Raw genomic sequence first — 12,136 nt, 5'->3', positions numbered from 1 at the left:
ATGAGTTCCTACGGACAGGGAACGCAAATCAGATGGAGGCGACACTTCCAACCCATGTGCAGTGTGGCTGGATGACCCCTTGGGGACACACCTGGCAAGTGGCTTCCCTTAGGGTAGTCACCTCCCAGTGTGCTATATTCAACAATCCAACCTCCGCGTCCACCAACAAAGCATTCCTCACCTCAGACCCTTCCAGCAGCGTCCCCGGTGTGCCCGAAAGCTCCCCGTCGTCCCTGCCAGCTTCCCAGACTGGCGCAGAGGAGGCTCAGGCATGGGCCCCGGGACCTCGGAAAACCCCTCATTCCCGGGGCCACTTTCTTGAATCTCTTCAAGAAGGTGCTAGAAACCGTTATCTAGAGCAGGGAGTCACAAACCTGAGTGTGCGCAGGAGCCATCCAGGGGTTCTGTTGAAATTCAGTTTCAGATTCGTGGGTTTGGTGAGACCTGCCATCCTGTGTTTCTGACCGTCTCCCATGTGGTGTCAGGGCCACTGGTCCATCAGTCACGCCCGGCGGAGAAACGATTTCATTGTCACTCCCAGTCTTGGTGATTCAAGTCATGGTGATTCAGATCACCCAGAAAGCTTTCAGAATCATGCCGCTGCCTGACCCCCACACTCAGAGATCTGAGTTCACTGACCAGAGGTGGGATATGTGTGCCAAAGCTCTCTAAAATCACCACAGGTAATTGGAATGTGTGGCCAGATTTGAGAATCACTGGTCTGGAGCTGTCAGGGGCTGGGGCTGTTTGGCTTTACATCCCCAGCCCCAAGGCACGTGTGCATCCATGAACCCAGTGGGTTGAGATGCCGTCTTTCATCTGGGTATCGTATCATCAGTTTGTGTAGAGTCTCTCTAAGACACCTGAGCAATTCCTGCCTCAGCCTCCAGACTCCATCCGCCTCCCCTCCCACCTCCGTCACCTTAGCTGTCATTATTCATACCCTGACTGTGGGGCACTTGACCCTGTGGTCAGTCCTATTTCACAGAGGTGAATCCGAGCCTCAGAGAGGCAAAGTAACTTGCCCAAGGTCACAAGGGGGTGGGGGCTAGGATCTGAACCTAGGCTTGTCTGGCCCCCAAGTCTACTCCTGTCTACTTTTTTTGTTTCTTTGCCTATTTTTTTTCCTTTTTATTTCCTTCCTCGTGTTTTGTGAGTCTAGTGGAGATCATCAGGTGTCTCAGTGACAGCACTTGCATGTTTCCCTCTGATCAGGGGATTGACATCTGTTGTTGATGACAGGCCACCATGAGATCAGGCAGGACAGCGTCTGAAGGCACTGGGAACATTCTCGCAAGCTATACAGGCTGGGGGAGGATTTGTGGCGGGCACCCTTCCAGGCCTCTGAGTACCGGTTGTGTCCATTGGCAGGTTCGCCTGGAGTGGCCCACAGACTTAGCCATCAACCCCATGGACAACTCCCTCTACGTCCTTGACAACAACGTGGTCCTGCAGATCTCTGAAAACCACCAAGTACGCATCGTCGCTGGGAGACCCATGCACTGCCAGGTCCCCGGCATCGACCACTTCCTGCTGAGCAAGGTGGCCATCCACGCAACCCTGGAGTCAGCCACCGCTTTGGCTGTCTCACACAACGGGGTCCTGTACATTGCGGAGACCGACGAGAAGAAGACCAACCGCATCCGGCAGGTCACCACCAGCGGAGAGATCTCACTGGTTGCAGGAGCCCCTAGTGGCTGTGACTGTAAAAACGATGCCAACTGTGACTGTTTCTCTGGAGATGACGGCTATGCCAAGGATGCGAAGCTGAATACGCCGTCTTCCTTGGCTGTGTGTGCTGACGGGGAGCTCTATGTGGCTGACCTGGGGAATATCCGAATTCGGTTTATCAGGAAGAACAAGCCCTTCCTCAACACCCAGAATATGTATGAGCTGTCCTCACCCATTGACCAGGAGCTCTACCTGTTTGATACCAGTGGAAAGCATCTGTACACCCAGAGTCTGCCCACGGGAGATTATCTGTACAACTTCACCTACACAGGAGATGGCGATGTCACACTCATCACAGACAACAATGGCAACATGGTGAATGTCCGTCGGGACTCTACTGGGATGCCCCTCTGGCTGGTGGTCCCGGATGGCCAAGTGTACTGGGTGACGATGGGCACCAACAGCGCACTCAAGAGCGTGACCACACAAGGACATGAGCTGGCCATGATGACATACCATGGCAACTCTGGCCTGCTGGCAACCAAAAGCAATGAAAATGGATGGACAACATTTTATGAGTAAGTATCACCACAAGGGCATTTGACAGTTTTGTTTCATGAGATGTATTGGACGATTAGAGGTAAGTTGGTGGAGTGTTAATTTTTGGATAGATTTCATTTTGGCTTAGAATTTGGGATGCAAACCGTTACCTACAATGTGTTCTGCATGTTCGTGTCACAGACGATTGCTCCTAGGCAAGAACATGATGTGGTGGAAAAGGCATGAGCTTTGGCATTAGGAGACTTGGGTTTGCATCTCTTTAGGCTTCCGTTGTCACATCTGTACAATGGAAATAACCTGCGCAACATCCCCCAGGGAGGGAATGGAGATGAAACGTACTCGACAGAGTGCTGGCAGCTCCAGATGACCACTTCCAGAAACGATGACAAGTTCCATGTAGATGCCCACCTAATCCAAACTCACCTCTGCAAGTTTCAAAATATTTTAATATTCAAAATATTTTAACCATTTTGGGTGGAACTTAACAAATGCTTTCCGTGCCTCCCTTCTCAAACCCATAATTGAGACATAATGAAACTTTTCTCTTTATGAGTCAAGATCATTAATAAGGAACAACCGCAATTGCCTATTACATCAGAAGGGAGGACACGAGGCTATGGAACCCTTCACTCCTGCCCAAAGAGGGTTGTAAACTGTTCTTTGATCAGCTCCCGTGTGGCAGGGTTTCATTTTACTGCTTCCTCCCCATGCCTGGCTCTGTGGGTTTCAGCCGTGGCACCCACAAGGAGCTCACCTCCATTCCCCTCATCCAAGGTAGGGCTTCTTGAGGGGTGTGGTCAGAAAACCAAAAGTTCAGCTCATTCCAGTCCCAGCCAGAATCAAAGAAGGTATCTGAGCTCTTTCTCTAGGAGCTAGTGTAATGAATGGACTTTGTACCTTCTCTTTTTGCTGCTCATATTTTTTTTTTTAGTGTTTTCTGTCACGGTCCTAGCCATACCCCAAACAACTGAGACTACTGAGTGTGCTACCATTCCATAGGTATGCAGGAGGTGGGGAAGGAAGTAGACTTTTGCGCCCCAGAAATGGGCTAGGAATCACATTATTGCATTTAGTCCTCATAACAGCTCTGGAAGGTGAGTGACAGTATCCTTTCTACAGAAGTAGAAACAAGCTCAGAGAGGCTCCCTGTTAATCGTGAGAACAGGGCAGAACCCGGATCACAACCTAAGTCTGTCTGCTGCTGGAGCTCTGGCTTCATCAGCCCCGCCCTGCTGCCTCCTGCTAAATTTGTTAATCCCAAATGAATTTAAATCCTTGAACTGTAAATTTTTCTCAGGCTTGATCAAGCATCTGCTTCTCATAGTCCTAGAATCCAAAGGCAAAAGATCTGTAATAGATTTTTAAAACAATTTGCACCCAAAAAAATAAAAAAATGTCACAGTAATTCGTGCAAAGTTCACTGGCTAAATTCCTGTCTCCAAACAAGGGCCTTGTTAATTACAAAGAAAGACAAAGATCCAGGAAAACAGCAATTATCTTGATTAACTCATTGAAATGGAAATACACTAAATAATTCAATTTTCCTCCATTGCCCAATGGAAATCTCGTATATACGCTACTTAGCCAATACAGGGGTTTCTTTGTCAGAGCAAGTCGGCTCACTCAATTAGTTTCCAAGGTCACTCCTTCAAATCCCAAACTGAAGGCTTACAGATCACGGCAGCCGTTGCTGTCAACCAACCCTGAAATCTAAAACCATTTCCTATACCTCCACCAGAAAGGATCCCATTCCCTGCTCCCTGTCCTCCTCAAAGAAATACATAGTCATAGTTGTTTTATGAAGAAGAGAAAGGTAGTATAATCACTGTTTAGAAAATGACGTTTGGCATTCCAAAGAATTGTGAGAATGGAAGACAAAAGCCCTAAAATTAAATGAGAAACTTACCTATCTCGACATCCTACTGTGTGCCAAGATCTTTCCAATTTCATCTATACGGCAACCTCAGACCAGAGAAGTTATCCTCCACAGTTTTTACAGATGAACGAACTGAGGCACAGAGAGATTAGGAAACCAGTCGAAAATTACACAGTGATGCATCGCAGAGCTGGAACACAAGTCCGTGTTCTTTCACTGTCATGGAGTGGGTTCACGGAAGTTCTCAGTGACTTCTCTGGATGGTAGGGATAAAAACAGTATCTGTATCATAGGGATAGTCTGAGGTTAAAAACATCAATGAGATAAACTATGGAAAACACCATGTCTTACTCATCAGCACTTCTCAACTGATAGCTGCTGCTGTCATCAGCATCGTCATCATCCTTGGCATCATCCTCGTCATTTCAAGCAACACGAGTGGACATAGTAGTAATTACAGAAATATTGTTTGGGCGTGAAAGGTAGTACCCAGGAGCAGCAGGAAGGAAACTAGTCAAAGGAGCAAACCAGAGTTGTAATTAAAGGCAAGAATCAGAACTCAAACCAGAGGAGCAGAATCAAACATCGAGTCTGAAAAATCAAGGTAAGAATTAGGAAAGGGGTCAAGTCCCCAAGAATATCCAAACTGGGCTGGAAAAAGGCATGCAGGGTGGGTCAAGGAAAAACGGTTCAGCTCAGACTGAACAAAGCCAAGGTACAAGACAGCTATTTTCACTGAAAATAGCTAGCCATGTGACTCAGAGGCTGGCTGGCTGATTTCCAGACCTAGGTTTCAACCAGACAGAAATCAAGCTTCCCCTACCCTATTTCAGGGGCATTATGAGGATCAACAAACTAAATAAATACAGAAGGTTTAAAAAAAAAAAAAAAAACACTTGGAAAGGGTGATGCTCCCTAGAAGTAAGGATGCAGTCTTATCATTACTGTGGTGTTTCTTTTTTCTTTTCCTTTTTTTTTGTTTTTAAGTAGGCTCCACACCCAGCACAGAGCCCAACACAAGGCCTGAACTCATTACCCTGAGATTAAGACCTGAGCTGAGATCAAGAGTTAGACGCTCAACCCAACTGAGCTACCCAGGCACCCCATTATTGTGGTGTTTCTTAACACAGATTTTGACAGATTTTGCCAAAGCACCATTGCCCTAGTGAATTTTCTATTGTTAGCTCCTTGAGAGGGTTTAATGGATTCCAGTCCACATGTTCTAATATTAAAAAAAAAAAAAAAAAAAGCCCAGGCTTGCCTGTAACATGGGCTGTTACTGAAACAAGTTTTAAGTTGGCTTTATTGATCCTTTCAACAGATTAAATAATACATCTAACATAAACATCACATACTGCAGAGCAACTTGACTTAGAGAGTTCACAGTCCTTCCTCCCCTCAGCCCACAGGTCTCCTGGCAGAAAACCTCAAAGAGCTCTGTAATGCACTCCTCATCTCCAGTGTGTGGTATCATTAATTGCAGACTTGGGCTCCTGGCCAGATGGCATTCGGTGGCTAAGAAAATGGCGTGGTGAACATGGGGCAGGTTCCAAAATTCACTTGCTGGGTGGGCATGAGCAGCTGGCTTCCCTCAGTTTCACAGGGGTAAGTGGCTCTGGCCTCCCATGGTGCCCTGTGACAGCTCCTGTCGTAGTTCTGCTCACACTAAATACTGTGAGACCCTAACAAACTTACCTCTGTCTCAAGCCAGGGCTTGCCACCTAGTACGTGCTCAGTCAATATTTTATGAGTGAAATGTAAATGCAGGGAAGGGAAATAAAGAAGGGAGGAAAAACACGCTGTTGTGAGAAGAGTATCAAATCCCAGCTCCAGCATTATCAGTGTACCCAGCAGGACACAGAATTCAACTCAAATGGTTCAAATAAAGACACTTGGCTTTAGGATTTTGCTGGAGGATATCAGAACTAGAAAGTGCATCATTCCCAGACTTACAGTAGGAATAAGCTAGACAAATGGTAGATTCATGAGTTTCCCTTAAACTCCTTCACTAAGGTCACAGGGCAACCACCTAACCAAATCCAAGGAGAGAGACAAATGTGAGCACTAGCTTACTGGGGGTCAATGCAGCTGGTCAGAAGGATTCAGCTAGGAGGGCTGGCGAATTTAGGAAGGCTAAGTGTGTACTGGCAAGAGAGTATGAAGCCATTAGAGACTGCAGAACCTGCGTGGGAGACCCCACATCCTCTTCATAACTTCTCTCCACAGCCCAACCAGGTACTCTCAGAAAAGAGTAGGGAAAGATCTAAGAAAACATCTACTGTGGTAGACTTGGGGGAGGGGCACAAGTATCTGCCTGCTGCACCCAGACCTGACTCACCTTATCTCCCATATAGAACAAAAGCCTTAATCTCAGGGGCGCCTGGGTGGCTCAGTGGGTTAGAGCCTCTCCCAGGGTCCTGGGATCGAGCCCCGCATTGGGCTCTCTGCTCAGCGGGGAGCCTGCTTCCCCCTCTCTCTCTGCCTGCCTCTCTGCCTACTTGTGATCTCTGTCTGTCAAATAAATAAATTTTTTTTTTTTTTAAAAAGCCTTAATCTGTGGAGAGAAGGGCAACTAACACTGCCCTCCTTAGGCACTGGTGGAGATCCACTGCCACTGAATGAGGGACGAGAAAAAGAATTTAACCTCTGTTAGGAGGGGAGAGTGATAGGTAATGGGCCCAGAATTGCAGCAGGAAGGGGGGCAGGAGGACAGAAGAGGCCATGCTCTTGAGACACACCAATACATAAGACTGTGGCTAATTCGGAACCATGGAGAACTCTCTAGCTCACCACATGCCAACACTGTTTAGCTGAAGAGTCAAACACAGCAATGGAAAGCAGAATACTACTGCAAAAGAGACAGAAGAGGGACAAGAGCCTGGAAAGAGACCTTCCCTGAGGCCCAGCATAAACAGGGGACCTAAAGCTTAGGATGGAGTTGACACCGAGGAAAAAAAACTCCTCTGACAAACCAGTTCAGCACCCTAAACACAAGGTATTGCTAGAGGAACTCAAAGTCTCCAATGCACTAAAGTTAGCCAGAGAAACATCAGATTTCAAAGCCAGCCCAAATCCTAATAAGTTAACTCATACCCCTTCACTAACGTCCTAGCAGAAGGGAACTCATGGCCATATCCACGTATAAAACCTGGTACCTCATTCTCTGGTGTGCTACAGAAGACGTTCAACTGAACATACAAAAAGAGTATAAAAGGCAGCACACTCCAAGGAGACAAAGGAATCATCAGAACCACACTTAGATACGACACAGATATTGAAACTATATTTTAGAGGATTTAAAATAACTGTAATTATGTCAAAAGCTCTAATGGAAAAGGTGAACAATATGAAAGATCAGATGGAAAATTTTAGCAGAGAAATGGAAACTATAAGAAAAAATCAAATGGAAATCTAGAATGAAAACCAGTTACAGAGATGAAGAATGCCTTTGATAGACTTATCAGTAGATGACACAGCTAAAGAAAGAAGATGGGTCAATAGAAATTACCCAAACTGAAATACAAAGAGAAAAAAAAATAGTGAAAAAAATACAAAACCCGGGCATCCAAGATCTAGGAGGCAATATCATCTGGTCTTAATATGAATGCACAGATCTTCCTTGACTTACAAGGGGATTACATCCTGACAAACTTATTGTAAGTTGGTCGTACTCTAAGTCAAAAATGCATCTTATACACCTAACATACCAAATATCCTTAGCCCAGCCTAACTTTCATGAGCTTCGAACACTTATATTAGCCTACAGTTGGGCAAAAGCGTCTAATACAAAGCCTGTTTGGTAATAAAGTGTGGAATATCTCATGTAAGTTATCAAATACTGTACTGAAAGTGAAAAAGAGAGCGGGTGCATGGGTACAGAATGGTTGTCAGTGTACTGGTTGTTTACCCTCAAGATTCAGGTGGCTGACTGGGAGCTATGGCTTGCTGCTACTGCCCAGCATCATGAGATTCATACCGCATATTACTAGACTGGGAAAAGATCAGAATTCAAAGTATGAAAAAGTAAAAATAAATAAATAAAAGACCAAAATTAGTTTCCTCTTTAAAGAAAAAGTTCAAAGTATGGTTTCTCATGAGTTCATATCACTGTTGCAACATTATGAAGTCAAAAAATCATAACTCAAACCATCGTAAGTCAGATTCTAAGAACTAGAATTCAAATTCTAAGAGAAGAGGAAAAAAACAAGGCAGAAGAAATATTTTCTTGTTTGAAAATTGTTTGCAGAAACAATGGTGAAGAATTATCCACAAGTAATGATGGACACCAAATCAGACCCAAAAAGTTCAGAAAACACCAAGCAGAGTACACACACACACACACACACACATATACATCTTAGGCATATATTCAAAATACAAAAGAAAAAGAGAGAATCTTGAAAGCAGGGTGGGTGGCATTTTAGAGGAACAAAGAGAAGAATTACAGTAGACTTCTCATCAAAAACCATGCAAGCTGGAAGACAGAAATGCTGAAAGGGAAAAAACAAAAATGAAAAGCCCTGTCAACCCAGAACTCTATACCTAGGAAAAATATCTTTCCCATAAAGAAATGTTGTAGAGGTAGAGAAAGGGATAAGGGAACCAACAAAGAATGGTGACGTACCCAGGTACTAAAAACAGAGAACAATCATGACCAACCCTGAGGCATACGGGCAAGGCAGTGCAGGAATAGAATATTGTTACTGAAGTGCCTGGTGGGAGCTATAACCAGGGGAAAAAAAGCTATCTCACAGAAACTGCAATCATGAACAGATATAGCCACCATTAGAAATTTAGCACCAAAGGAGATAGGGAATAAGGAAAACTTGTCCTCCCAACCTCCCACCTCTTGCCATTTTCTACCATTGACTGAATCCAACCAAAACCAAGCCAGAAGGGGGCCCAAGTGCTGTGGTCTGTGGGGTTCAGCTCCTGTGGGCACAGAGAAAAGCAGAGAATGGGCCTGAGGGGAAAGAGAGTAACCAGCACAGACACTGCCTGGCTCTGTGACATTGTACCCAGGAGTGGCAGAGCCAAGATTCGATCACAGATGTCCCTGAATCCTTTCCACCAGATGCACTGCTTCAAGTACAACATCAACAAGAAATAAAACCTACAGTGGTAGGGTGGGCCAGATCTTAGAAATCCCAAAGGCTAGAATTCTTTGGCAGGCCATAATTCTGTAGGAAATAGGCATCAGGTGTAAGTTTCCATTGCAAAACCCAAAAAGTTCCCAGCTCTGGTATGGTTTTTGAGAAGATGATGATGTAGTAATGCCATCTATTATAGGGATCTAAGGCGAAGGTAACTATTCATATGCATGGGCTGTGACTCCTCTATTTATTCACAGAGGATATAGTATCCAGTTCCTCTCGTTGACAATGGTGGCATTTGAAACAATCGTAGATGAAACTCAAAAATCACATCTTTATTTTCAAACTTAAAAAAAAAATCCCAATCAGCAAAAGTTAGTATCAGAGAAGCAATTTGGCATTTTCCTCACCAGCTGCAACATAGTATGGCTAGAGATGTGAAATATTGAGTGTGAAGAAGAAAGCCTTGCAATGTGTGTGAAGATACCCTTTAGCGATCCTCTTCTGAGAGCCAAGTTCACAGCAACTATATGAATGTTTTATGTGTTTTCATTCCCCATTCTCCAAAGATGCTCCAGGAAAATGGAGTGAAGAAAAATCCATGGAAAGAAATAATGAAAAGCCAGTCATCTGGCCATCTTGATCGTACCTCCCAGATGGGGGTTGGCATCACTACAAAGTCAGTTGCCGTGGTATCAAAGCAAAGCATCTCGAAGAGAAAACTATCAGTTCTCTTGACCCATTTGAGATTTCCAAACAATTTTTTCTTTTACATAGTGATGAACACAAAGGTTTTTCCCTGAAACAACACCACGCTTAGGGGAAGCCTGATGAAAGCACACAGACTTTACGGTCAGACAGACTTGATTTTGAGACTATATTCCTCAACTAGCCGTGTGATCTTAGGCAAGTTACATATCCCTTCTGAGTCTCAGCTTCACCAGTTGTGAAATGACAACAGTATTGCCCACCTCAGAAGACAGTGATGAGCCTGGTGCTCAGTACCCAAAAGGATATGGATATTCATGAACTTTCCCTTCCTCACACAGAAGAGGAGAGGTGAAAGGGGTGAAATTTGTAGTTTTTCTCTATCCACATCTGGAAAAAACAATAATAATACCTACTGTTCATTTACTTATTCATTAATCTAAGAAATACATAGTACCTTTTATACTCTGGTACTCTTCTAGGCATGAGAACACAGACAAGGTCTCTGTCCTCATGGAGCTTATATTATAGTGGGAAGAGACAGATAACAGACCAATAAACGTGTAAATAAGATAATACATACAATGAAGACAATAAAATAAGATGGGAGGACCTATCTATTTCAGGGAAGGCCTCACTGAAGTGACGACACTTGAACTGAAATATGAGTAATGAAAGCAGCTAGCCACACCAGGATTGGAGGCAAGAGCATTCTCAGCCAAAAAAACAGTTACATGTGAGCACCCCGAGCCCGGCTTGAGCTTGGCATGTTTGGGGAATAGAAGCAGATGTAGCGGAACACAGGAGGATGGAGGGGTCAGGTTCAAAGTGAAATTGGAAAGAGAGGCGGGAAGGAACAGGTCTTTCAGATGACTTTCATTCACATTATTGAGCATCTACTGTATGCCAAGCACTCTTCTGAGTTCTGGGATACATCAGTGACCAAAGGCCTTCAGTCAGGGAGTTGACATTCTAGGGAGGGCAGTTTCATGGGATCCTGCAGGCCCTGGTTAAAAAAAAAAAAAAATGCATTTCACTTTAAGTAGGTTATCTTGTTTGAACTTCACCGTATCTTTCTAAGATAGGTGCTATAATCTTCATTTTATAGAGAACAAAACAGAGGCTCCCAGAGGTCATGGTATACGACCTGCCTGAAATATCATTTGTGATGTGATGGGGTTGATGGTTCGTGGGAAAACAGAACCGAGTGCCCATCCTCTAGGGTTGCAGTGCTGGCGGGGGTAGAGCCTACAGTCAAAGCCTAGAACGTCTGGCTCCAAGGACTTTGCCATATCAACACATTCCTTCCTCTTGGTTAGAAAGAAAGAAATTTGTCAGTACTTCAAGTAAAGCCAAAACAGACACAACTAAGCCATTGTCCAGAAGTCACCGATCATGGGGCCACTTGGAATCCAGAGAGTGCCACGAACTGTCCCACCTTGTTGGGTGGCACCAGCCTTCTTTCTCTCAGCAGCTCTGTAGCAGGAAGAGAAAGGACTCCACAAAGGGGACGGGGGGCCCAGGTGTTCAGGGCCCACAGGATGGGCAGCCCCAGGTCCTCCCCACAGAGGAAGCTGCAGCAGTATTCTGATGGGGTATCACAGGTAGGGATCAGGCTGCAGAGAGATCCAGTGGTGTTTCCCAAGCTCTGGAAGGCACTGAAATGAACGAATAAGAGGCAAGAAAATTCTTTAAATTGGCTGTTCTATTCGATGTTCATTTAATTAAGACATTCAGTCCCTCTAATGGAAAATGTGAGGAGTGGAAATTACTGTTTTTCGGCCATCTCGTATAAAATGAAAACCAGATCTTGAAAGCATGAGGCTTTTCATTGTATCTTCTTCAAGCTCAATTTAATTATGTATCACAGGCCACCTTCAATAATAATTACAATTGTCTCCCTTTATGCAAAGGCTCTTCTGTCTTGGAGACCAAAGCTCTGGGGAGACGCCTACGGAGACTGGTGAAGGATCATCTAGTGAAAGCAGTTGTTTCTGTATTTGTGCCTTCAGCAGATGTTTACCATGTACCTGCTGTGGGTCAAACCTCTGTCAAGTCCTACAGGAGATAGTGTTTGAATGAATCATTGTCTCCCCTTTCCAACAGAGCAGCAGAGGGGCCTCGCAGAACCAATCATGAATTCATTCCTTTGCTCAAGTGGCATTCCCTGCCCACCTTCTCTCTGCCAGTCCCAGGGCTGGGGAGAAGAGATGAACCGAGGGCCAGT

General features: G+C 44.8%; 1 protein-coding gene across 3 annotated transcripts in view; it reads left to right on the top strand.

The window, feature by feature from the left end:
- TENM4 (teneurin transmembrane protein 4) overlaps positions 1–12,136 on the top strand; it is a gene marked incomplete at its 5' end in the record, with an annotated part of 373,412 nt that overhangs the window by 337,465 nt on the left and 23,811 nt on the right. For all 3 annotated transcript variants that reach the window (XM_080816827.1, XM_080816826.1, XM_080816825.1), the window contains one exon: positions 1,372–2,249. In XM_080816827.1, the coding sequence (XP_080672953.1) occupies positions 1,372–2,249 (878 nt within the window). The remainder of the gene's footprint in view (positions 1–1,371; positions 2,250–12,136) is intronic.

Source organism: Martes martes (genome assembly GCF_963455335.1).
Source record: "Martes martes genome assembly, chromosome: 10".
Taxonomy (NCBI): Eukaryota; Metazoa; Chordata; class Mammalia; order Carnivora; family Mustelidae; genus Martes; species Martes martes.
This window is presented reverse-complemented; position numbering and strand designations above follow the sequence as displayed.